The 26,168-nt window shown below is 32.6% G+C and overlaps 1 protein-coding gene across 1 annotated transcript in view; it reads right to left on the bottom strand.

Annotated features, from left to right (window-relative positions):
• ADAMTS19 (ADAM metallopeptidase with thrombospondin type 1 motif 19) overlaps positions 1-26,168 on the bottom strand; it is a 223,829-nt gene that overhangs the window by 135,817 nt on the left and 61,844 nt on the right. Inside the window, exon 7 of the mRNA XM_011362252.2 lies at positions 22,807-22,850. Coding sequence (XP_011360554.2) covers positions 22,807-22,850 — 44 coding nt within the window. The remainder of the gene's footprint in view (positions 1-22,806; positions 22,851-26,168) is intronic.

Genomic DNA, 26,168 nt, shown 5'->3' with positions numbered 1-26,168 from the left:
AAGAAAATCAATGAACAGTAAAACGAATGTAAAAGAAAATTGGCAAAAATTAATAATTCCCTAGTAAACTGTCGAGAATTAGAGACATATACAAATTATCAGCATCAACATGAGTAAGAAAATATCTCAGCAATTCCTAAAAACATCAAGATAATATAAAAAAAAGTATACCAAAAAATTTTACAATTTACCGAAGCTGTCAAAAGAAATATAAAATCTGAAATTTCCATAATTATCCCTTTTATTCATTCTACTCCAGCTATATTGCTTTTTTTTTTTTTTTTTTGGTCATTTCTCAGATGGGCCAAGGATGTTTCTACCTCAAGACTTCTTCACTCACTTTTCACTCTGTCTAGAACATTCTCTCCCCAAATATCACTTCCCAGATCTCCAAATCTTTTTGAAATGTCGCTGTCTTCACTGAGGCATTTCTTGATCACCAAATTTAAAACCATAAATACCCTTCTCCCTACCCTGCAACTCCCAGATTATCTCTAACTTCTACTATTTTTTTCTATGCCAGTTTAATTTTTTAATATCCAATTAATTTAATTATGTATTGTGGATATCAACCATCTCTCTATCAGACTGTAAGCACCACAAGGGCAAGAAAGTACTGAGAAATCAATCTGTTCACTCTCGATGTGTTTGTACAGTACAATCATAATAAATTCTGAAGTGTATTAACACGCATTTCTATTTTGTATTGCCAGGTAGGTTATGTCTTCCTGGTCACCTAAAGGCAGATGGGAATGAGTAAGGATTAGTGGTAAACTTTTAGAACTTGGGGAGACAGTGGATTAAAAATCCCCAGGCCAATGTGGATGGCTCAAGTAGAGAACGAAATCACCATGCCTAGGCAGAGAGAAGGACTGAGCCTACTTTGATTCTCACTGCCCTGGAGGCCAGAGGGGTGGGCAGTTTAACACAAGTGACGCAGGAATGATATGGCTGAAATCCAGCAGTGTCTTCAGCAGTAGAACTGAAAGGGTAGGGTTTGGGGTGAGAAGGAAGATAAAGAATGTGGTGGAGCGAGCTAAATAGGAAGGTCACAGGGCCTTGACCAAGTCAATATTCTTGACTGGAACCCACCAGCTATATTCCTGGCAGCCAAGTTCAGCAGTGTGCTCTGATTCCTTGTAGACTAAAGAATTCATTGCAAAGATGCAAAGACTAGAGGTCTCTTTCCGAAGGTCGTAAAAGGATTGTGATTGCTGATCTATAGCCCATGACCCTTGCTACTTGGAAAGAATCAAATGAGAGGTTGGGGGGCTATTTAGGGAAAAATAAGCTAAAACAAGGCAAAAATAAAAACAAAGTATATGAATAAAGTCATCTAAACTAGAGGAAAAATAACATCAATTGACACATTTAAGTTTTCATTTTCTTGGAATCAAGTGAGGTAGGGAATGGTGAAAGAAAGATTTAATACACTGTAGAAAGCTAGATACATTTTCTTTACCTAATATGGTGTAATTTTTGACCTTGGTAAGTGTATTGAGACAAAATTAACTACAGATGGGAATGCACACATTTAAAAAGTGTGTGATTCTTAATGGGTTTCTAAAGGAAAATAAAACAGAGAATAATCACTCATTTTATTTTATTATCCTAAGGCCTGATGGAGGTATCTAAGATAAGTGAACTACTAGACTAAATAGCATATATATGCCACTTGTAAATCTTTGGCAAGCTTTTATATGGAATACTAATGTTGTGCAGGAAGAAGAAGGTGAAAGATGGTTCAAGTTAAATGTTTAGGAAAAATAGTGAAAAAAAGGGAGTTCAGAGGGAGAGTGATATATAGGGTAAGTAGAGGTGGCCAACTCCTAAATTCTGCTCTTCTGAGAAATGGAGAGGATGTCGTGATAAAGGATGCATTCCAAAACAGGTTTTGTTCTTGCTTTCGTTGTTTTTACACTTCCTTTAAGCTTTATAATAAACCACACCATTAAGCCCACCCACCTCCTCCCCCCATTAAGATAATGAAAGAGTGCTTTTGTATGGAAGGAAGAATAATTAAGAAAATTTACGTCTGTGGGATAGTTTTGTGCTCCTACTATTGTATTCTAGATTTATTCTACTTAACATTCATTTCTTATCTCTCTTCAGAAAATTTAAGGGCAGGTTACTGGATGGTTTTAGGAGTTAAATGCTCGAATCCTTGGAGAGTTTAAATTAAGCCAGAATCCAATGTACATTATTGTGGTTTTGATGTATCATTAATACATCATTAATACTATATACCAGTTGAAATTCTTAATTTTAGATTTCAGTGCAACACTAGAAAATATAATTCTGTGGCACATTGAAAAAGCCACATGTGGTCAATTATACATTTAACTCTTGTAAATCAGTAATGAGAACGTTACTGCACATGCACAATCTATCACAAACATAGCTGGATATTAGTATTCTCATCGCTATGTTAATATAAAAAAAGGTAAATCAGAGTTCTTAGGCTTTCTATATTACTTGCTCACAAGCGAAAAAAAAAACGAATTAAGTTTAATGATTTCATCTGCCTTGGAGATTAAACTGTCATGACTTTAAAAAATAGGTAAGATGAATCACCGTTAAAGATTTTCTTGAAGTAAGTTTTAGAATACAGCTGGAAAAATTTTTAAGTGTTCTGATTGCATATAAATCAGAAATTATGGCTAACGCATTTTTATAATATTATAACGTAATCATATCCTGAAGGCATTAAACAGGGACAATTAAAACTAAAAATATCATGCTACTAAAAAGCTGTATAAATTGCTTTTTTAGTATACTAGTAAAAACATTGACGGCATGCTTTTATAACTACAAACCAACTCAATGTGCAAAACAGTTTGACACAATGTTCCTTTTTCACATGCCAATTTTTAATCATTTTGTTATTCATAATTTGTTTTCTATTTAGTATGATCAGTGTTTTTATTCAAGTAAAGTAAAAAAATAATTCTATAAACTGGAGAAATCTAAAGAATATAATTACAATTACAATACAATTACAAATATCTGATGTTCTTAAATCTCAACTACTAATATTTAAAATATTAAGTTTGACATACTTTGTTAAGTAAAACATATGTTTACTTAAGAACAAGTGATTTCAACTCTAGATGCATTTTTGAGATCTCATTTTTTTAGGTCTGTACACAGAGGTAGTTAATAGTAAATTGGTTAAATTTTTTCTTCAGAATAATCTGATACTTTCTAAAACCCTGATTGGAATTCAATGATAATTTTTCATGGCCTGTTTTCTACATTAAGCATTAAAGAATGGCAAAATGCAAAGAAGAAAATTTTAAGAATTGATTTTCTCGTGTGAAATATTCTACGATTTGAGTCCCAGACGCAATTCTTAGCCTTGTGACCATAGAAAAACTAATTCTATTTTCTGAGCCTCAGTTTTCCCAACAGGAAAATTGGGAAATTGATCATTTTTTAGGAATGTCTTAGGAATGGTAATCAATTTAGATTATGTATTTCAAGCACATGTTGGCATATCTGAAACTTAGTAGTCATTAAAATGAGGTAACAGTCCCTTATGACAGAGAACTCTTGAAGGGTTAAAGGAGATGATATATCTAAAAACCCAGAGTGAATACTTAACAAGTATTATTGTTCACTGACAACACTGTGTGTGTGTGTGGTGAACACAAAGCTATACTTATAATAACAACAGTAAAAGCTACAAGGAAGACCTCAGGGAGTTTTCTAAATTAAGAAGGCCTTTGTTTCCAAGAGTATACTCAGCATGTTTTAATATTCATATGGTTCTTAACAGCACCATTAAAACATTTTCTAATATAAAGAAAATTCTATAATTAAAATCAATCTCTAACAATAAAAGATCTTGAGAAGAGAATAACCACTTTTCATAGTAATTCCTTAAGAATTATGTATCCGAGTCTTATCCCAGCAACATCTTGCCAAAATAGAAATATAAAGTGTCTGATTTATGTTCTGGCCAGTGCTTAATAAGATAGACAGACACCAGCGGCCAAGAATTAAACAAGATAAGTTCAGCTTTGCTTTTATTGTAAACCGTAGGAAAAAAAATTGTTATTTTCTTATTAGGAATTCATTTCTATTCAGAAATACAAATATTGAGCATCTGCTCAATCACTGTGCTATGTGCCAAGGACACAGAGCATTGAACAAGACCTGACCACGGAGAAATTAGAAGGGGAGGTAGTGAATGGAAGGCAAGTTATAAGAAAGGTATACAGATGTCTGCCAAGTTCATGCATGGTAGGCTGCGAGACAATTCGGGAAGTCCAAAAGTGGAAATTAATCAGGGCTCTGAAGAACGGGTAGAATATAAACAGGGAAAGGGGGAAAGGACAATAAAGAAATAGCCTTCCACTTGGAAATTCTAAAGTGGGCTGTAAAAGTTTACCTACATTTGAATACACTCTAAAATCTACAAAAATAACTGGTTCTTAACGGGGCCTCAGAAGAGTGCATTAGTGTGAATTAAAGAGGCAAAGAAAGCAACAAACAAACAAAATAAAAAACTCATAGACGTAGATAATAGTATGGCAGTTACCAGAGGGGAAGGGAGGTGGGGGATAGGAGAGGGTAAAGGCGGTCAAATATACAGTAACTGAAGGAGCTTTGACTTCGGGTGGTGAACATACAATTTGATATACAGATGCTGTATTATAAAATTGTACACTAGACACATATATAACCTTATTAACCAATGTCACACCAATAGATTTAATAAAATGTTTAAAGGCACAACACTGGTGAGGCAGACAGTTTTTTGGAAAGTTTACCCCAGTGAATGAAAGGATTAGAAAAAGAGTCTGGTGGGTGAAGACTGGGAAACATTTCAGTCCCTCCTCTTCCTTAGGCCCTGTGTAGTTCAGGATACAACCAGCAGGAAACTGTGGAATCCTCTGTTGTGATGCTAAAAGCAAATCTAATGACCATACAATTTCTTTCTCTGTTCCGTTTTGATTTTTTAATTCATATACAGTGACATTTCCTTTTTCTTGTGCAGTTCTATGAATTTGAGCAGCTGTGTTGATCTGTATAACCACCACCATTTTGTGTCATCTCTACAGTTATACCTTCCCCAGCCCTAAGCAATAATGACCCCTGATCTAATCATCATAGGTTTACATAGAGAGTGTCATAAAATGTAATCATACAGTATGTACCCTTTTGAAACCGGCTTCTTTCACTCAACATAATGCTTTGAGATTCCACCAAATTGTTGGATGAACAGGTCATTCTTCTTTGTATCTAAATAGCATTTCGTAGTATGACTGTACCACGGACTATTTATCCATTCACCTGTTGGAGAACATTTGGAACATCTCCAGTTTGTAGCAATTTAAACATTCATGAATAGGTTTTGGCTGACCACAGGTTTTTCATTTTCTTGAAGTATATACTTAGCAATGGAATTGCTAGGTCATGTGGTATGTGTATGTTTATCTATATTAGAAACTGCCAGACTTTTCCCAAGTGGGCTGTAAAAGTTTGCATTCCCAGCAGCAAGATATGAGAGTTAAAATTGATCCACATTCTTGTCAGCCCTTGGTATTGTTAGTATTTGTATTTTACTCCTATAATAGGTATATCTCATTATGGTTTTAATTTGCATATCCTCATGACAAATGATACTGAACATCTTTTCATGTGTTATTTACCATCTTTATAGCTTTTTTGTGGACTGTCAAGTCTTTTGCACATTTTTAAGTTGATTGTTTTCTTAGTGTCAAGCTTCGAGAGTTCTTTATATGTTTTGTATACAAGTCCTTGTATCTGGATATGTGATATATAAATATTTTCTCCTGGTCCCTAACTTGATTTCTAATCTCTTAACAGTACAAAAATATTTTCATTGTTGCTGTTGTTTTAGTATTGATGAAATCCAGTTTATTCATTTTTCCTTCCATGTCTGATGTGTTTGGTGTCATATCTAAGAACTCTACCTAATTCAAGATCGCAGACTTTCTCTTATGTTTCCAAGTTTCTATAGTTTTACATTTTACATCTAGATCAATAATCCATTGTGTATTAACTTTTGTATAAAGTTCATTATTTTGCATACTGATGTCCAAATTTTTCAAGACCATTTGTTGAAAAATTATTTTCTTCACTGAATAGAGTTTGTACCATTTTCAGAAAAACAATTGGCCATAATCGTGTGGATCTATTTCTGAATATTCTATTTTGATCTATTGACCTATGTACTTATTCCTTAACCAATACCACACTGTCTGGTTACTAAAACTTTGCAGTAAGTCTTAAAATCAAGTAGTTACAATTCCTCTAAAGTTATTTTTCTTTTCAAAAGTGTTTTAGCTGTTATTATTTGTTTTTTCATATACATTTGAAATCATCTTGTCTATATCTACAAAAAAGTGCCCACGTTTTGATTGGAATTGTGTTAAATCTATAGATCAATTTGAGAAGAATTTGCATCTGTGCTACGCTATCTTCCAATCTATGAATACAATACGTATCTCCATTTAGTTAGATTTTTTATTGCTCTGATCAGCATTTTGTGGTTTTTAGTACACAGAATCTCTACATTTGTTTAAATTTATACCTAGATATTTCATTTTTAAGCTATGATAAATTTTACATATATAACATATATTAAAATTAGATTTTATATTATTATATATGTATATATGTATTTATATATTTGTGTATACATACACACACACACACATACACATGTATATTTAAAATTTCAGTTTCCAACTGTTCAATTCTAGTACATAAAAATACATTGGATTTTTGTTTGTTGACTTTGTATTCTGTGACCCTGCTAAACTCACTTAGCTTTAGTTATTTTTTCATATATTCCTTGTCATGTTTTCTGCAAAGAGGAATAGTTTTATTTCTTACTTCAAATTAGTTATGTCTTTCATTTATTTTTCTTACCTTAGTCCCTTCTAGCACTTCTGTAGGAAGAATGGAGTGAACAGCCTTCTCCCTTGCCTAGTTCCGGTCTGAGTGGAAAAGCATTCATTCTGTCACCATTACATGTGATGTTAACTGTCTCTGTCTCTCTGTCTCTCTGTCTCTCTCTCTTTTTCTGTAGACACTATTAGACTAAGGCAGTGCCCTTCTATTTCTATGTTTTTGAGTTTTTATTGTGAATACATGTTGAATTTTGTCACATGCTATTTCTGCATCTGTTGTGATGATCATGTGTCTCTTATTTAGACCTTAAATATGATTAATTTTCAAATATTGAGGTAAGCCTCACTTGGTTCTGTTCTATATTCTTATATCTGGGTTCAGTTTGCTAATATCTGTGTCTATGTTCATGAGGAACATTTGTCTGTAGTTTGTTCCCTGCCCCCCCCCCCGCATCCCCCCCTTCCCGCCCCCGCCACCACACACACACACACACACACTCGCCTTGTACTTCTTGGTATAGTTTTAATTTTAGGGTAATGCTGGTCTCGTAAAATGAGTTGGGAAGTGTCCTTGCCATTCTGTTTTCTTAAAGTGATAATGTAGAATTGGTATTATTTCTTTTCTAAAAGAATTCACCAATGAAACTTTCTGGGCCTGGAGATTTCATTTTTGGATGGCTTTAAACTATAAATTCAACCTCTTTAATATGTATAGGATCGCTGAGGCTATTTTATCTTGAGTAAGTTTTGTTAGTTTGTGGTTCTCAGTGAATTGGTCCATTTCATCTAAGCTGTAAATGCATGTGCATAGAAGTGTTTGTATTATTCCCTAAAGATTGTCTTAATGTCTGAGTAGTTTGTAGCGATAGCTCTTCTTTCATTGCTGATATGAGCAAAATGTTCCTACTTTCTATTTTCTTCAAGAATTTAAAATCGTATTGACATTTTCAAAACACCAGGTTTGCTTCCTTTGGTTTTTACTATTATTTTTTCGTTTCACTGATTTATGCTGTTATCTTTATTATTCCTTTTCTTCTGTTTCACATGAGCATATTTGTTTTGCTTTGCTTCCTCTTCTATTTTAGTTTATTTAGGTAGAAACTTAGATTATCGACTTCAGACCTTTCCTCTTTTTTTAAAAAAAGCATTAAATTATATAAATTTCCCTTTAAGCATTGTCTTATCCTCAGCCCATAATTTCTATGTTGTACTTTTTTCAGTTCGAATCACTTAAATTTTCCTTGAAATTTCCTCTTTGACCCATAAATTATTTAGAATTACATTATTTTCCAAATATTTTCGAGAATATTTTCTTATCTTTATTGATTTTTTTTTTTGTCTTTTGGATCCAACTACCTTTTTTTAATTTTTATTTTATTAGTTTCAAGTATACAGCACATTGGTTAGACATTTATATAGTTTATACAATGATCTCCCTAATTGCTCTTTCTCTCCTCTGGCTCTCCACCTAGCCAATATATTAATGCTAACTGCATTCCCTATGCTGTGCTCCCCACCCCCGTGACCATCTATCAACTACTTATTTGTGCTTCTTTAACCTTTCACCTCACTCTTCCAGACCCCCACATTGATTTCTTGTATAATCTGAAACTGTACATGAAAAATAAATTTTAAATAGATAATTGATTTCTAGTCTAATTCCATTATGTTCAAGAAAATGCATTGTATGATTTCAATTCTTTTAAATTTGGAAGTTTGTTTTATAACCTATAAAATATTCTTTCTTGGAAAAATTTCCATATTGCTTGAAAAGCCAGTGTATTTTGTTATGTTGGGTAGAGCAATATTAAATTAGTTAATAGTTTTATTCAATTCTTTTATATGCTTGCTGATTTTCTGTTGACTGATTTTGTCAATTACTAAAAGAGAAATGTTGACATCTTCCAAATATAATTGTGCATTTGTCTATTTTTCCTTTTACTTCTGTCAGTTTTGTTTTATAAATTTTAAAGCACTATTGTTATAGGTGCCAAAACATTTAAGTTCATTATATCTTCTTAGTGAATTAACCTTTTTATTATTATATAATGTTCCTCTTAGTTCTTGGTGATTTTCTGAAATCTAATTGTTCTGAAATCTAAATTGTCTGATATTAATACAGCCATTTGAGTTTTTTCATTTTTTATTAGTTTTTTACATGGCGTATAGTTTTCATATTTTTACTCTTAATTTACCTATTATATTTAAAATGAGTTTCTTATGACAGCAGACTTGTATCTTTATTTTTTTTAATCCATTCTGGTCATCTCTTTCTTTTAATGGTGAGTTTTAGATTATTGATATTTAATGTAATTATTGGTATGTTGGGACTTAGGTCTACCATTTTGTTATTTGTTTTTTGTTGTTGATTTTGTTCGTACCCTCTGTTTTTCTTTCTTCTATTTCCCTTTCTTGCCTTCTTTTTGCTCTTTTGAACGAACATCTTTGAAAGGAGGAAAGGTTTCAAATTTTTTAGTATTCCATTTTAATTTATTTATTATGGTTTTAACTACATGTTCCTATAGACTTGTTTAGTGGTTGCTTATGATAGGTTTAACATTACACCTATTCAACTTTCAAAGTCTGATCAGGATCAATATTTTGCCACTTCAAGTGAAGTGTAGAAAGTTTAATACCATGTAGTCCCTTTACCCTCCATGTATGTTGTACCTGTCTTACATAGTACAGCCACATAACATCACAAATTTCATCAGACAATGTTATAATTTTTCCTTTCAACTATCTAACATATTTAAAATACTTAAGATGAGAAAATGTCTATGTATTGTATTTACCCAGATACTTACCATTTCTCTTTCTTCATTCTTAATGTTCTAAGTTTCCTTTAAGTATAATTTCCCTTCTGGCAGAATTACTTTTTTTGGCAATTCTTTTAAAGTAGCTCTTTTAGTTATTGATTCTCTTAGTTTTCCTTCATCTGAGAATGCTCTATTTCACCTTCACCTACATTGACAACCCTTTCTTTCAGCATTTTAAAAACAGTGAGCCATTCTTGTGGCCTTCATGGTTTGTCATGAGAGATTTGCTATCAGGAGTATCACTATCCCCAAAAAATAACAAAATGGTTTTTTTGTATCATTTTTTCCTTTGTCTTTAACTTTCATAGTTGGATTATATTTGTGCCTGTGTATTTCTTCAGGTATTTCTTGTTTGGAGTTTACTTAGCTTCTTGAATTTGATGGTTTAAATTTTGCTAAAATTGATGTCATATTTCTTCTCTTCTTCTGTGTCCTTCTGAGGTCCATGATTACTACCTGTGATATTTTCCACAAATCCCTGAGACTCTATTCATATTTTTTTCTGAATATTCTTTTTTCCTCTGGTGCTCAGATTGGATAATTTCTTCTGATCTATCATCATGTTTACTGGCTCTTTTCTCCATGTCTACATCCTGCTATTCAGTACATACACAGAGATTTTTATTTTGTTATTCTTTTCTTATTTCTAATATTTTCATTTGGGTTATCTTTAAATAGTCTATTTATTTGCTGAGGCTTTATATCCTTCCATTCATTTCAAGAATGTTTGCCCTTACTTGTTGGAACATCTTCATAATATAGTTTAGTCTTTGTCAGGTAATTCCAAAATTTGTGCTATTTCAGAGTTGGCATCTGTTGAGTGTCCTTTCCTGAGCAAATTAAGATTTTCCTATTTCTTTATAGGCAGTGCAATTTTGGATTGTATCCTGGAATTCTGAATTTATATTACGAGACTGTCTTAATTAAATCCTATGAAGAATGCTGATACATTTCAATTTTTTAGCACAAAATCACCTAGTTAGATTCAGGATGTAAGTTCCAAAATTCCAAGATTTCTATGGGTTTTGGTTTATTAAATTTTCATCATCAATTTTCAAAGCCTTTTCATTGCTATTCAAATCTATTCTATGTTTGTCACCTAGTGATCAGTCTGGAAACTAGGTGGCTAAATAGCTTAATAGCTCATTTCTAAAAGGAATTTTAGGGTCATAGTCACACATGCAAAGCTTGGAGGTAAGCAAAGAAGATGCTAAACAACTTTATGGGGTTACTTTCCCCAGCTTCTCTGTCTCCACTATCTGCCTGGTACCTTCCATGTCCCTGGGGGTCTCATTTCAGTCCTGCTTCTAGACAGTTTGGGCTTTAGTGCCCTACTCTGCCATGAACTTTTCATTCTCATGTCTGCTTCTAGGTTTGAGGAAAAGGAGGACAGAGACAAAAAGCAATAGAGTTCACCCTGCCCTCTCGGAATAAAAGCTCTGCAGATCAGAGAGGAAGATTCATCTCAGGTTTTTATGACAGCTACTGCTGCCACTGTTGCTGTCCCCATTGCCAATATGACAGGATTTCTTGGCACATGGGACAGGAGAGAATGTAGACAATTTTTTTAAAGGGGGGATCACTCCTACTTTCTCTGAACATTAGGGGACATTCCTGGTCCTTGATCCAAACTAGAGGGATCCCAAGAGTTCTTTCTATACCTGCTCTGATGACCACTTCCAAGTGCATTGAGTCCAGGAGAGAGGGAGTAAAATAATAAGCTCTCTGCTGGTTTTGTGGTTCTGCAAATTCTTGTCTTCTTCCCAGTTTGCATGCTACTATTTGCTTTCTAAAATCGTCAAATAGCTGTCCCATTCTCTCACGTTTTATAGCTGCATTCAGTGAAAGAGAAGGATGAAGTGTGTTTACTCCAGCTTCCTTAAACTGGACTCAGATAGCTCCTTCTCTGCAAAAAGACAATAAAAACTAGCATCTTGTAATTTAAAGAAAATTGCCTACAGTGCAAGAGAAGCATCTCAATAATCTCAATATTATTCCTACAGTGCAAGAGAAGCATCTCAATAATCTCAATATTCTCTAGAGTTATTACCATTTTCCTTAAGGACCAGAACAGGGAAGACTACCACAAATGCAAAGCAACAACTGTACCGCACCACTAGATTATTTAGGTATTAAAGACACAAATCATTGCAATATCTGAATAAGCTTATAGTTTCAGCATTTTTGGCCATGTAACAATGAAAAATATTCTATACACCATAATAGAACTAACCTTCTAAACATTTGCATTGAAATAATATAGGTTATGTCAATATTATTACACACTAATAATTAAACAGAAAGCAAAAATAATTTATAAACTGTCAATTTTCTCCAATACACTTATATAAATGATATAGAAAAAATTTTACTGTGTCAAGACAGAATCATTTGGTCATAACAAGATTGTGAAAATTTGATGATAGATGATATCCAATTAAAAAAAAATACTAAGGTTTCTCGATACTTAAGAGATGTGCATCAATATATTTACGCATGGAAGCCATGGCAGTATAATTATGGAGAGAAAGTTGGCTCACAGTAATAGGAAGACAAAGGGGAGAGTTTTTTGAGTCCCCTAGGCAAGAATAGCAAGAAGGGAAAGATTTAAAAATATGTGCAAATAGTTGCATTTTAGTCACCACACTACCTCTAGCACCTAGCATCTAATACGCTTTCAGACACAGAGTAGGTGCTCCAAAGTATTAGAAACAAATTGAATAAATGAACAAAAACAGAGAGGTAAAGATCCAGAGAAGTGAAAAAAATCATCTGAAATGAAAGAACCAATAAATATTGAGGAAGTAGGACAAATAAAGAAGCACAGTTCATATTACCTTCTAAGTATATTTCCAAGCCTTTCAGATATCAGAATTTAGAACATGATGAGAATAATTACCCTTTTTATTCCTGACATATCTGAGACTCAGACCATTAGAATGTACCAATAGCCAATGCTCTGTGGCCATCTGGATTAAAGGAAAGCAAGGTTGAGAGAAATGAGGAGAAACCAGCATCCAACACATGCAGCAAAAATGCTCATGTGTTGATTCTTAGTGACTTTAATCATTATTATTGAAGGATTAAATAAAATATCTATATTATAAAAATAATGTTATAGCTTAATACTTCTGAAATAAGTAATCGGTGTATAATTTACAGTTCTGATCAATATGTAAAAGTATGTCTCAAACAAGTTCATTAATGATAGAGTGACCATACAGCTAGTTTGCCTGGGGCAACCCACTTTATGCATTTGTCCAAGCATAATTATTAATTACTTCCTTCAACTTTTCAAAGGGTCTTAGTATGAATTATAGATCATATGATCTCCTTATCAAAAGGTGAACATCACAGGCTTTTTGTTGCAAAGCTACAGTCGTGGCACCCTTGGGTTTTCTCGTTTTCTTTCTTTGGAGGTCCACAGAGTAATGTATTTGCTTATATTCTGGGTTGGTGCCACTCAGTTCCCTCCTTTGACATGCAGTTTTCTCCACTGCTTTCCTTTCTTCCCCACAAGGCAAGTGTTCAGACTCATTTCACTTAAGTGTGCTTTTGTTCATCACCGATGAGACAAAAGAAATATTAAATATGGAGAAATTGCAAAGACTGTAGAAAAATCCTCCAAAAATCCTTTCATTGTTCTCCTGTCCCATCAGGTGCCATAAGTGGAAATCTCTTTGAATTTCTCCCTTAACTTTTACTCCTTAACAAATATTTTCATTTTTTTTTTTTTTACTCTGCTTTCTCAGAGGGCCAGGTACCATACTTTCATCCAAGATGGCCTGCTCTCCTCCAGTATTTAAACCCCAAATCAAAATATAATAATATGCGTCCTTTAGTCTGAATGTGTCAGTTTCCAACTGCTGCATAACAAATTACTAGAAATGAAGTGGCTTAAAGTAACACCCATTTATTATTGCACAGTTTCATAGGTCAGAGTCTGGGACAGCTTATCTAGGTTCTCTGCTTATGATCTCATAAGGCCAAAATCAAGGTGCCATCCAGGCTGAGCTCTTATCTTAAGGCTCTGGGGAATACCAGCTTCCAAATTCATTTAGGTTGTTAGCATCATTCAGTTCCCTATCTCTGCTTTAAAGGGCAAATAAGGTTAATTCTCAGTGATTTAAGATTAACTGAAGGATTGTAATTACATCTACAAAATCCCTTCACGGCAGTACCTAGATTAGCGTTAGACTGAATAACCAGGGATAAAAAATCTTAGGGGTGTCATCTTCAGAATTCTGTCAACCACACTGAATATATTCCATTTGCATTTCTGAGCAACTCTTCACAGCAACACATCTCACGAAAAATACAACAACATCTAGTTATTTCATACCTGACCCTAGTTAATGTAAAATTATCCACATTTAATGCTGATTCATGCTTCTAATATGTTTGATAATCTCTTTTGCTAAAATGTATGTCCCAAAGTTGTTCTTGAATCCATTACAGAGCTTGGAGTGGAAATGTGAATATAATAAATACCCAACAAATGTACTTGAACTCCCTCAAAGACTTATTTACACTATTGATTCACTTAAAAAAGCAAAATTTATATAGAAAAAAGTTAATTTCATTCTTTGCTTAGTCCAAAAGATTACAAATTTCAAAATACTAAATATTAAACTGGCATGGTTTTTCACTAGAAAAAATATAATTTTAATGAAAAGTACATTCAAGTAGAGAGATGATCTCAGTAATTTCTTTAAGCATTTTCACTCTCTGAAATTCTCTGTGTTTTAGGTGCCACAATGCTAGAAGAAATGCCACAACTGCTATTTAATGAAAATTATGCTACTTTTAAAAATTGGCTTGACCTCTTCTTCTCACCCAATAAAAATGATTACTTCTGCTGAAATGTGGTTTGAAGAACGTATTGGTGTTTGGAAAGGGAAGTGTCTGGAGATTCTCACATGCACGGTGTCAACATAAAAGGGTGATTTAAGTATGTTTTAGTCTCAGAATATGTTTCTTTTTGGCAGTTACTTCCCAGGTGGTCTGTATGCCTTTTTGACAATCTGCAAGTACATAAAATCAGAATTCTTCAGAAGCATACAGAAGAATAAACTATCATTTCAACCTGCTTGAAAAGCAGGAGAAGAAAGTTTATTAGTAATATTGATGCATTGAAGTCTTGGCAATGGAATGCAGGGAGGGTCAAAACACGTCCAACTGGAAATCTAGTAGTAAAGGACACATAGCCTCTCTCATCAACAAGAATTAGAAAAATATTCATAGCTGCAAACTCATGGGTCCATATGTACCTTTGCCAGATCTAAGTATTTGTCGATTTTCTATACTTAAAGTCCTTAAAAGGTTTCATGAAACAACACACACGCATGATCACTATCACCATTGATTATCAATCAGTTATGGCAAATTTCTCATAGAATGTTCTACGGAATCCTGGGCTTCCATCGTATCTTTTCAGTGGGTCCCCTAAGATCTTTTCAAGGGCTCTATAAGGTCAAAACTGTCGACATTTGCACTGATAATGCAAAAGCAATGGTATATAAAATTGCCTGGCACCAAATTTCACTGTCAGTCATTTTATTTGTCACTGGCACTCACTCCCAGAGGGAACATGCAATTCTACTTTAAAATGTCCTACGTGAAGCAGGAAAATTGATTAATTGTATTAAATCTGAACCCTTAAGTGTATCCACTTTTTAATATTTTGCGTAACAAAAAGGAAGAATTGATAAAGCATTTCTGCTGCAGACTAAAAGATGATGTTGTGTCTGGGAAAACTACTGTGAGATCATATGATTTGTGAGCTAAAATAAGTGCATTTCATCAAACAGCATTTGTACTTAGAAGAATGTCTCACGGACAAACACAGTTATTCAGACTTGTGAGTTTGGTTGACTTTTACCCAAAAATGAACAAAAGGAACCTGTTACTCCAAGGAAACCAATTGATGGTATTTTTTTTTTACCAATGACAAAATTTGAGAATATTGGAAAACTTGTATCTGTCATTTGAGCTTGACAGCTTCCCAACACTTAAAGACTTTTCTGATGAGATCTATGGAAATATCGACAAATAAGATTTTTTACCATATATTGTATAGTGATTATGGTATCAGTGATAGAAATTTTAAATATTAATATAGTTGAGTTCACCAAGCATTTCCTTTATGATTAACATTTGGGGTCCATTTTAAGAAATCTGTCTCTACCTCAAAACTATAAAATTATTTTTCTATATTTTCTTTTCTAAACTTAAAAAAATTTAAACCATATCGGATTCATTTTAATTTTTCTCCATGTGAACAATTAATTGTCTTAATATCATGTGCCTCCTTTCCCAGTGTTCTGCCTTATTTATCAATTTCCCAAATATATATAATGCCCTCGTCCTATTTATTACGAATTATATCTTGACATTTGATAGAGTAGATTCCCCTTGCATATTCTTCACCAGCTCCTGGCAATTCTTAGGCCTATGCTCCTACATATAACCCTTGAGTAATCAGCCAATCAATTTTCCTCCAAAACTCCTCTTAGAATTTTTATGGAAATACATCATATCAATAGATCAGTGTAAGAGAAATGGACATTTGTAAGATCTTTAGTCTTTTAGACCATGAGCAAAGTTTAGCTTTCACCGAATAATATCTTCTTTATTAAATTGCAGGATAGCTCAATAATTTTCTCCATTTGTCTTATGTTTGTTATCAGATGTATTCCAAAGAATTTAATTTGTTTCATATATTTAATAGAATTTTTTAATTAAATGTCTCACTGCCAGTTGCTGGTATATAAAATGCAATTCATTGAATATGATTTGATATCTAACCACCTGACTATCCTGTCGATTTTAATAATTTAATTCCATATTCTCTATGTTTTTTAAAAATGTAGACAATCGAAACATCCACTTTATTTTCAGACCTAAAATTTCTAATGCATTGTTGGATAGAAAGAGTAATAATAAAATCCACTTCTTGTTTCTGATTTTAAAAGGAATGCTTTTAATGCTTTGGGTTTTTTGTTTTTTGTTTTTTTAAGATTCATGTATTTTTCGTAAATCTCTTTAACTGGGTTAATAAAATCCCTACTTTGTCCCATTTTGTTAGTAGTTTTTACCATCAATTTGTTTTGAATTGTATAAAAGATATTTTCTTTATGTGATCTGATGATCATGTGGTTTTTTATCTTTAATTGAATTACATAGTTACATTTTAAGATTTTCTAATGTTAAACTATCCCTGCATTTCTGGAATAAATCTTGAATAAGATAATCCTCATTTTAAAAATACATTGAGAGATAATATCTGCTAATATTTAATTTAATTTAATCTTTCATTTATTTCCTGAGAAAGAATAGCTTATTTTTTTTCTTTCTTACATTGTCCTCCTTAAGATGTAGTAAGAAATTTACATGGTTTTAATGCACCCTTTTTTATTCTCTAAAATATTTTGTATAATATTGGAATGGTCTGTTTCCTGGAATTTTAGTAGAAATTATCTATAAATCATCAGGCTTGGTATTTTCATAGAAAGATTTTTTTTTTTTTTTTTGAAATTTATTAGATTTCTTTTATTGTCAATGGATGATATAGACCATTTTTTGGTCTAATTGCTCAGCTAGAAATGATCAACTATAATTAATGTATTTGTTAGCATAAACCCAGTTTGTTTCTCTTTATATATCATGAAGCAAATTTATATTTTTAAATCTGATCTCAAATTCTTCACCAATTCCTAAAACTAACTATAAAGCCAGAATTGTTGACCCCACAATCTAAAGATTTGAGAGCACCATGTTTCTTTATTCTTTCTTTATAAGTAATTAGAGGGGGTAATTAGGTATTTTCTAACACCTGTTCTTGTACAGCTGCTGTAACAAATTATCACAAATTTAGTGGCTTAAAACACCCAAATTTAGTATCTTAAAATTCTCTACATTAAAAGTTTGACAAGAGCTCACTAGCTAAAATCATGTTGTCACACAGCTGTCCATGCCCCCTTCTGAAGGCTCTAGGTGAGAATCCATTTCCTTGCTTTTCCGAAGTTCTAAAGCCAATGTTACTTGGGGACCCCCTTTCTCCATCTTCAATACCAGTACTGACGAGCTGAATCTGTCTCACATCACATCTTTCTGTGCCTTTCTTCTACAATCACATCTCCCTCTGACTCTGAGCTCTTCCACTTTTAAGGACCCTTATTATTAGCTTTGGTACACCAGGTTGGCCCAGGGTAATTTCTCCATTTTATGGTCAGTTGATTGGTAGCCAGAATTTCATCTGCAACCTTCATTTCCCTTTGCTATGTAACCTAACATATTCTCAGGGTCCGGGACCATTATTTGGGAACCATTATTCCACCTCCCACAGTAGGTAAGGCAACTTCGCTAAGTAAATAAATAGTTGCCACTTGCATCCTGAAATATGAGGATACCGTCATACATCATAGTTTATCCAATTAAAATTTTAAAAACTTTGAATTAAACTATGACACAGTTCTAGTAGGCCTATGATTACAAAATAAATCTCAATTTCAGGAATGTTAAAAGGTGAACACACATATGTTTTAGAATTGACATTTTGTTGATTAAAATATTTAATAGCTTTTTTTCTTCCACTATTTATATGACTACCTACCAATCTATCAAACTCTCTACCTAACTAAAACAACAGGAAAAAATGTGATTCGGGGGGTGTTAAAACACCTTTTACTTTTTACCCGCTAAATAGCTTTTCATTTTTTATTAAATATATTGGGGTGACATTGGTTAATAAAATTATATAGCTTTATATAGAATTATTGAAGTGTATAATTCAATAATGCATCATCTGTATATTGCATTGTGTGTTTGCCACTCAAAGTCAAATCTCCTTCCATTACCATATATTTGACCCTCCTTTACCCTTTCAAATATAAATTTAATAAATAAACATAACTTATAAACTGAAGCATTCATTTATAATATCTCATAACATTGCTATAGCCCAGTTCATTTTAAATGCACTTATCATCTGCATCAGCAAATGAGCAAAATATCCTATCATTTCAACATTAAAATGCAAGCAAATAAAAGTAATTTCCAAGTTTATATTTGCCATTTCTTTGTATGTTTTAATTTACACAATTTCATTCTATCACTTCATTCAAAGACATTTTTCTCACCTTCAGTGTTCTATTATACAAACACATCGAGTTATAAAGGAAAGCTGACTCTGATTACAGCCAGAAGATCCGAGGCAGAGGCCAGCACCACCGTTTACTGATGCTGGGCAAACTTTTAACCTCTCTGCAGGAAATAACAGGATACCAAGTGAGGATTGAAAAATTAGCTGCATTTGCAAGTGTCAGAGCTTCACAACATTCTGTGAAGTCGATAATATAGCCTCTATTTTAAAGGTGAGGAAACAAACTTCCAAGGTGTTAGGTAATATGCCCACAATTAGCAGCAGAGTGCTAATTTAAATCTAGATGTCTAACTTGAAAATCCATCCTCTGTTCTATTTCAGAGTTTTCTTCATCTATAAAATAATAATGGGAACAAAACTAGAGGGTTAGATTTACACTGCTTTTAAAATCTAGGCATTCCTATAGGAAATATAGACTATAAGATTGTAATAACTATGTCTGGTGCCAGATGGATACAAGACTGATCACTTTGTAAGATATATCAAAGTCTAACCACTATGTTGTACACTTGAAACTAATGTAATATTGTATGCCAACTATAACTGAAAAATAAAAAAATTTTAAAGATGTTGTATATATACACAATGAAATATTATTCAGCCATGAGGAAGGAGGAAATCCTGCCATTTGCAACAACATGGATGGCCCCTGAGCATGTTATACTAAGTGATATAGTCAGACAGAGAAAGATAAGTACTGTATATTACTTATATGTGGAATCCAAAAAAAAAAAAAAATCAAACAAGTAAAAAAAATACAGAGAGAGAGAATAAAATAGCAATTACCAGAGGATAGGGGGTGAAAGGATAAGACCAATGATGTTTAAGGGTACAAACTTATAATGAGCCCTAAACAAGCCAGAGAGATCTAATGTACAATAGATTGAATATAGACAATAATATCATACTAAAAAGTATATAATGTGATATTGTTACGATACCCATAGTACAATATATAAATGTATCAAAGTAATACATCGTATACCTTAAATTTACACAGTTATTTGTCAAATTTATCCAATAAAAAATTCTCTTCTCCAATAAATAAATTTTTTTGAAATTGGCATTCCTCTCCATTTATAACTCAAGTTAATAATATATATTTAAAGCTTTTACTGCTGTCCTTCCTCTCTCACTATACCTAGCAGGGTATAGTGAGAAAATTGTCATGTTAAAGTTACCATTCAGGCCCATATTATCCAAACTAATAAATGCTGAACCCACTTTTTTCCTTTCCCCTTCCTCTCTTTCAGAATTTTCATTATAGAATCTGAAATAAAATGGGATGACTTCACATCGGTAATAGATAAAGGAAGAAAGAAGGTACATGTTGACTTAAGAAAAGTACCTGACGAAAATACAACTCGTACTATTTCATGAGATTAAAAAATGTGTGTCAATAAATATTTTATTGATTTAAGCCCTAAAACTCTTTTGATTTGTTAGAGATTAAAACTGTTAAGATGATCAATAAGCTATACATTTTTGTTTAATTCTTGAAACTAGTCACAGAGCAAGTTAACAGTACCCTTTTAATAACAGTGGAAACTATTAATATCGTCTCATATTCTTTTCTTGTAAATGCATATATGAGTGTCAGGGAAGATTTATGCCTTAGGCTACAAATTACAGAATTAAATATCATAAATTTGGCTTAAAAATAAGGATATTTATTGGCTTTACTCATTCTAAAGCCAAAAGGTTAGACTGGGCCCAAGGTTGAAGACCCAGTGATTCAACAGAGTCATCAGAGAAAAAGGCACCTTTCCCTCTCTCTATCCTGCTGTGTTTGAGCTCAGATCATAGTGATCAAGGTTGCATCCTTCCTTGTTCACATCCAGTGGGGAGCTATATGAACAAGCTTCAAATGTGAAAAATGTTTCTTTCTTCAGCTTAATGAGGCAAGTATAGGTGACGGGCCCAACCATGCAGTCCCATCTGCTGACTGGGTTAGGCTGAGGTCCTGAAACGGTCCCCTGGATAGGCTTAGACTAATCATGACAGTGGCTAGAGGACTGTCCCCACCTACATGGCACTGTGGCTGCACCATGGTGATAAATTAAGGCTGGGGTGGCACCTGCAATACTTATTTCTCACAGATGTCTTTATAAACCCTGTCAACATACATGTCTTTAGGCATAAGAATGGTTAAGGTAACAAGGAGATTTTTTGTGGGGGCAGGGATTGGATGAAGAGATTACTCTTCTGACTCACTTGTTCAGGCTTTTATTTTCTTTCTTCTGAAGAAATATTTCAGATTTTTATCCTGCTCAAGACTAAATAAGAGGAAAGATCCTTCTCTCATATTTGGGCTGAGAAAAAGAACTGCCCTTAGATACAGAGAGGAAAACTAGGATTTAGTGATGCCAGAGAGGACTCCGAGAATCTAAGAACTCAGAAATCCAGAGAGATCTCAGGAAGGGCACTGGACTTCCCACACCCTGTGCTGCGATATACTCTTAATGGGCAGGACCAATAGAGCGGGGCTGACTATATCACTTTCCTGCCAAAAAGACCAAGGTCTTTCATTATTCAAGTGAAGGTGCTTTAAACCAGAAAATAAGTTTCATAGATAATATGTATCACAAATATAATGCTATTTTCAATGAGCAGTTTTGACAAGACATGAAACATTGATTCGCCTCACGTTAGTATTTGCTTCCTGAGTCCACAGGCCCACTCTACAAAATCAGCTTGAGTGGCTGATTTCTCTCAGGTGCTCCAATGAGCAAGAAGTTGATCTGTCTATATTAAAGAGGCTTTACAGGCAACACGGCTGTTTAAGAGGAGAAGGTCATTATTTTGAGACAAGCTTTATTGGTAATTGAAAGCTTCCATGCTTAGGTATTAAAACCATATCAAGATTTAATTTCTAGAGATTCAGGCAAGAAGAGAAGAAAACTGCAGACAGTAGGTAAGTGAGTTAACATTACAAAGATCATCCCTAAATCAGGTCAGCTTTCCTTAGGTGTCCAGCTCTTTTTATGCTTAAAGTCCCTTCTAAACCAAACATTCCTTTGATTCCATCATTGTCTGCTTTGTTCTGTTCCTCAGATTTTAATCATCTGAGGAAGCTGATGAGAACTTAAGTTAACAGAACTAGTTAGATTATTTTTTTAAATACCTATAACCCTTTATTCTGTTTTTACCCTTTTTTTTACTGTTCATCTTACAAAGAACAAATGAACCCCACATATGTCAAAACCAGATTGACTCTTAAATATGCCTTACCAATAGTATTTTATTATATACAGCTATATGATTTTAAATTATATATATATATATATATATATATATATATATATATATATAGCTATATAGTTTATATCTATATATAGTTCTATATGTATTTGGATAGGCAAATTTATATAATGAATTTACATTAGCATATATGTAGTCGTTCTCTCAAAATTAAGAATTAAGGTTTAATGAATACTATTGGCTATATGGTTATACTATAGGGGTTTTAGATATCCAGGACAAAATATAGAAAATATGCTACTTTATGTACAGAAAATCATCATTAGTCATGCAAATTAGATGAACTTTCTCTGACTGGAAAGAACTTCAAGCATATATAACTTTAAAACAAATCTGTTAGCCTTAAAAAGGTCAATTATACTGTCATTAATATATTTTTCCTTGGTTTATCAATAATAATAGAATTTTATTGAACTCATGTGTATACCTCTGGGAAAATAACAAAAAAGAATTCATGATATTTTTAAAGCGTTGTTTAAAATTTTCTGCAAAATATAGTGCATACATGTCTTTAAGCTGTTTTATTAATAACTGGTGTTGAAAAATGACTAAACATATAGGTTGAAAATATATATCTCTGACAATCTAAAATATTCCATAATTTCCTATATTTAAACAAATGATGTGTGTAGTGTCCCCAGAACTCTTCAAATGTGTAAAAATTTTGATGTGCACTTACCAACAGTATCACATGGTTCATCTTTGTGGACACAGAAATCTTTCCTAGAAAAAATAGAAAATTAAAGTAAAGATAAACTTTTTCACAAATAATAGAGAGTATGTGACTCATTTTTAATAGTTTTATGAATAATTGAACCACAACCTTAATCTACCTCCAAGAATTTAATAAAACTAAAAATTTAATAAAACTAAAAATATTTAGTTCTAAGAAACAGAAGAATAATTAAATTTTTATGATACATTTTTACCTTATATAATCCTGAAACATGTCCTATTTCACAGGCAATATTTCAAAAATAAAATTCCATCTCATTTGAATTTTACAGGATTTCATTTTTCATTACCAGAAAAATGCTATCTAGTGTTAGGATATGGCTTTCTGTTTGCAAAATATTGTAGGATCTCTACTTCACATGATACAGAATTAATTTCCCGATTGAAGATTTAAAGGTAAGAAATAAAATTTAAAACAGTACTTTAAATCAAAATTGGCAACATTTTTAAAAGAATGATAATAACCATTTTTATTAGGGCATGAAGAAAGTAGTGTTTTTACATAGGTGGGATCTAACCATAAATAATATTCCGTAATTTGCTCTTTATTTGACTGCCATATCTTCAAGAGCATTCTCTAACATATTATGAATTTCAGAGGCAAACTATATGAAAGCAAAACTTTTTATCTACCTTTTACTACCTAGGTGACCTTAGACAACTTAAGCTCTTGTGCTTCAGTCACCTCATCTACAAAATAGGGGTAATAATGAGATCTATTTACCACATAGGTTTATTGTATAGGTTAGATGATTTAAAAATATAAAACACTTAAAATATAGGTTTCATAGGTGCGTTGAATGAGTTAACACACACAGAACATTTAAAACAATGCCAGGCACATAGTAAGCTCTCAAAAGTTAGTTGATGTATTTGTTGTTTGTTGTTGTTGCTGCTATTCCTGTACCATAATTTAAGCTTTTTTTCCCTATTGATTTCCTATAGATGAGCATTTAGGTTCTATAGAAATTTACTATTACCACAATACCACAGTACCACAATACCACAGTTAGTCTTTGTATGTATGCGAGGGAAAACAAAAAAAAAAAAATCCTTTTTAAAAAACTTGCCCTCTCTGTTATAGCCATCTGAATGCCACTCTTAAATAAAAAATAACTTTTAAAAATTAAGTGCAACACTCCTGTCAATTTCACCAATGACATCTACATTGATAATTACAATGGTTAATTTTCAATTCACATCTTGCCGGGCTCATCGGCAGTATTCCTGATTTAATACCTATGCACTGTTTTGTAATGTTCCACGCATGTTTAAAATGTATATTCTCTAATCGTTTGGATCTAGTTATAACAAGCTCTGATACACATTTGCTCAAAAGAAAGAATTTTTGAACTTGTTTTTACATCTGTTTCTGAGGTAGAGTTGTTAAAATTCTATATGATTATAATGTGTTGATGTTTCCTTATGTTTCTGCTAATTTCTGCTTTGTTTATGTTGAAGATAAGTTATCACTAAATTTTTGTAATTTATTTTGAATTTTTGTTTTTAGTATTGTGTAAACACCCTACTTATCCCTTTTAATGTTTTCCTTGTTAAAGTCTATTGTGTCTGATCTTAACAAATATTAATATATTAATAATACATTAATATTTGCTTGGCATATCTTTTTTTCTTTGTTTCACTTTCAACTTTCTTTTTCTCTATTTTACATAGCATATGGTTAAATTGTAAAACCTAGTTACATAAATCTTTATAAGTGAATTTAATGTTTTTTTATGGATATACTTGGATTCTCTATTACTTATGATTTTATTTACCAAGTTATTTATCTTCATTCTTTTCTTCTTTGTTTTTCTCCTTCTTCCTTTCTAGTTTTATCTTCTTTCTCTCTTTTTTTTTTTTTTTGGTTACTGTTTTAAAAAGTAATTTAGACTGTGTTCAATTTATGATTTCTTTTACATTTTAAAGTACACTGTGTTACTTTCCTATTGCTGCTGTAACAAATTCACAAGTTTAGTGTCTTAATATGAAATTTAAGTCAGGAATCTGAAAAGGAGTTCAGTGGGCTAAAATTGAGGTGTCAGTAGCACTGTGTTCTTTCTGGAAGCTCTAGGTGAGAATTCGTTCTCTTGCCTTTTCCAGTTTCTAGAGTCTGCCTGAATTTCGTGACTCATGGTACCTTTCCATCTTCAAAGCCAGCAATTGCAGAGCTTTGATCCATTTCCATCATTTTCTGACTCTTGCCTCTGTTTTCCTTACACTGAGTGATTACATTTAGCTTCTCCCTCTCAAAACCTTAAGATAATCACATCTGCAAAGTTCCTGTTGCCATATAAGATAACTTAGTCACAGGGTCTGCGGATTAGAACATGGACATTATTATTCTGTCTCCTACATTCATTTGAAATGTCTAAAGTTAAAAATTATCTTCAATCTCCTCCTGAAAAAGGCAAGGATATCAAAGGATTTTAATCCAATCTCTTCCTTCAATTTTTCATGTTATTTTTTATCTGACATTATAATTCCATCTCAATTTTCAAAATTTCAAGTTAGACAGTTTTTTCTAAACCATTAGTGTTTATTTAGATTTGCCTATATATTTAATGATTAGAAGTCTGCGACCACTTTGCCCTTCTTTCATGCATTTGGTTTCTAGTTAATTTTTTTATTGACACATAATTGGTATACAATGTGGTCTGGTTAATTTCAAGATTTCTTTTTGTCTTTGTAGTTCTGCAGTCCCACCAAGATATGTCGAGGTACTGATTTCATTTTTATTTATCCTCTTTGGTACTCAGTATGTTTTTCAATTTGAAGATCCGTGAATACAAAAATTCTTACAATTCCTCTCACATTCTTTCTACTCTCTTCTCCTGAACTCCTTTGAGTGAATCTTTGTTCTTCTCATTTTGACGTCTGTAATTCTCAAGCATCCTTTTATCTTTCCATCTCTTAATCATTCTATGCAGCCTTCTGGGAGAATCCCTCAGATCATCTAATTCACTAGTGCTCTCTTCAGCTGCATCTATTCTGATCTTCGACTCAGAAACTGAGATTTTAAGTATAAATACATTTCTTTTATAGATGTTTTATTTTCCTTAATTTTCAAATCAACCATTTTTTTAAAACACTTTATTTTCATATTTTGATTGTTTTTGTGTTTTAAATCATGCAAACATGCATTAATAATCCCTGTCAGCTCTTTAAATTATTCTTTAATTGTGACTTGGCTTTTGTAATGGAAGATGATATCATTTTGTGATTTGGAATTCTATTGTAAACTCATTATTTGTACTTTATTTGTGGTTGTCTTATGCGGTGTAAGTTGAAAGAGGGCTTCTTCTG

This window comes from Pteropus vampyrus, unplaced genomic scaffold, assembly GCF_000151845.1.
Source record: "Pteropus vampyrus isolate Shadow unplaced genomic scaffold, Pvam_2.0 Scaffold74, whole genome shotgun sequence".
Classification (NCBI taxonomy): domain Eukaryota; kingdom Metazoa; phylum Chordata; class Mammalia; order Chiroptera; family Pteropodidae; genus Pteropus; species Pteropus vampyrus.
Note: the sequence above shows the minus strand (reverse complement) of the source record. Positions and strands in the feature narration are given on the sequence as shown.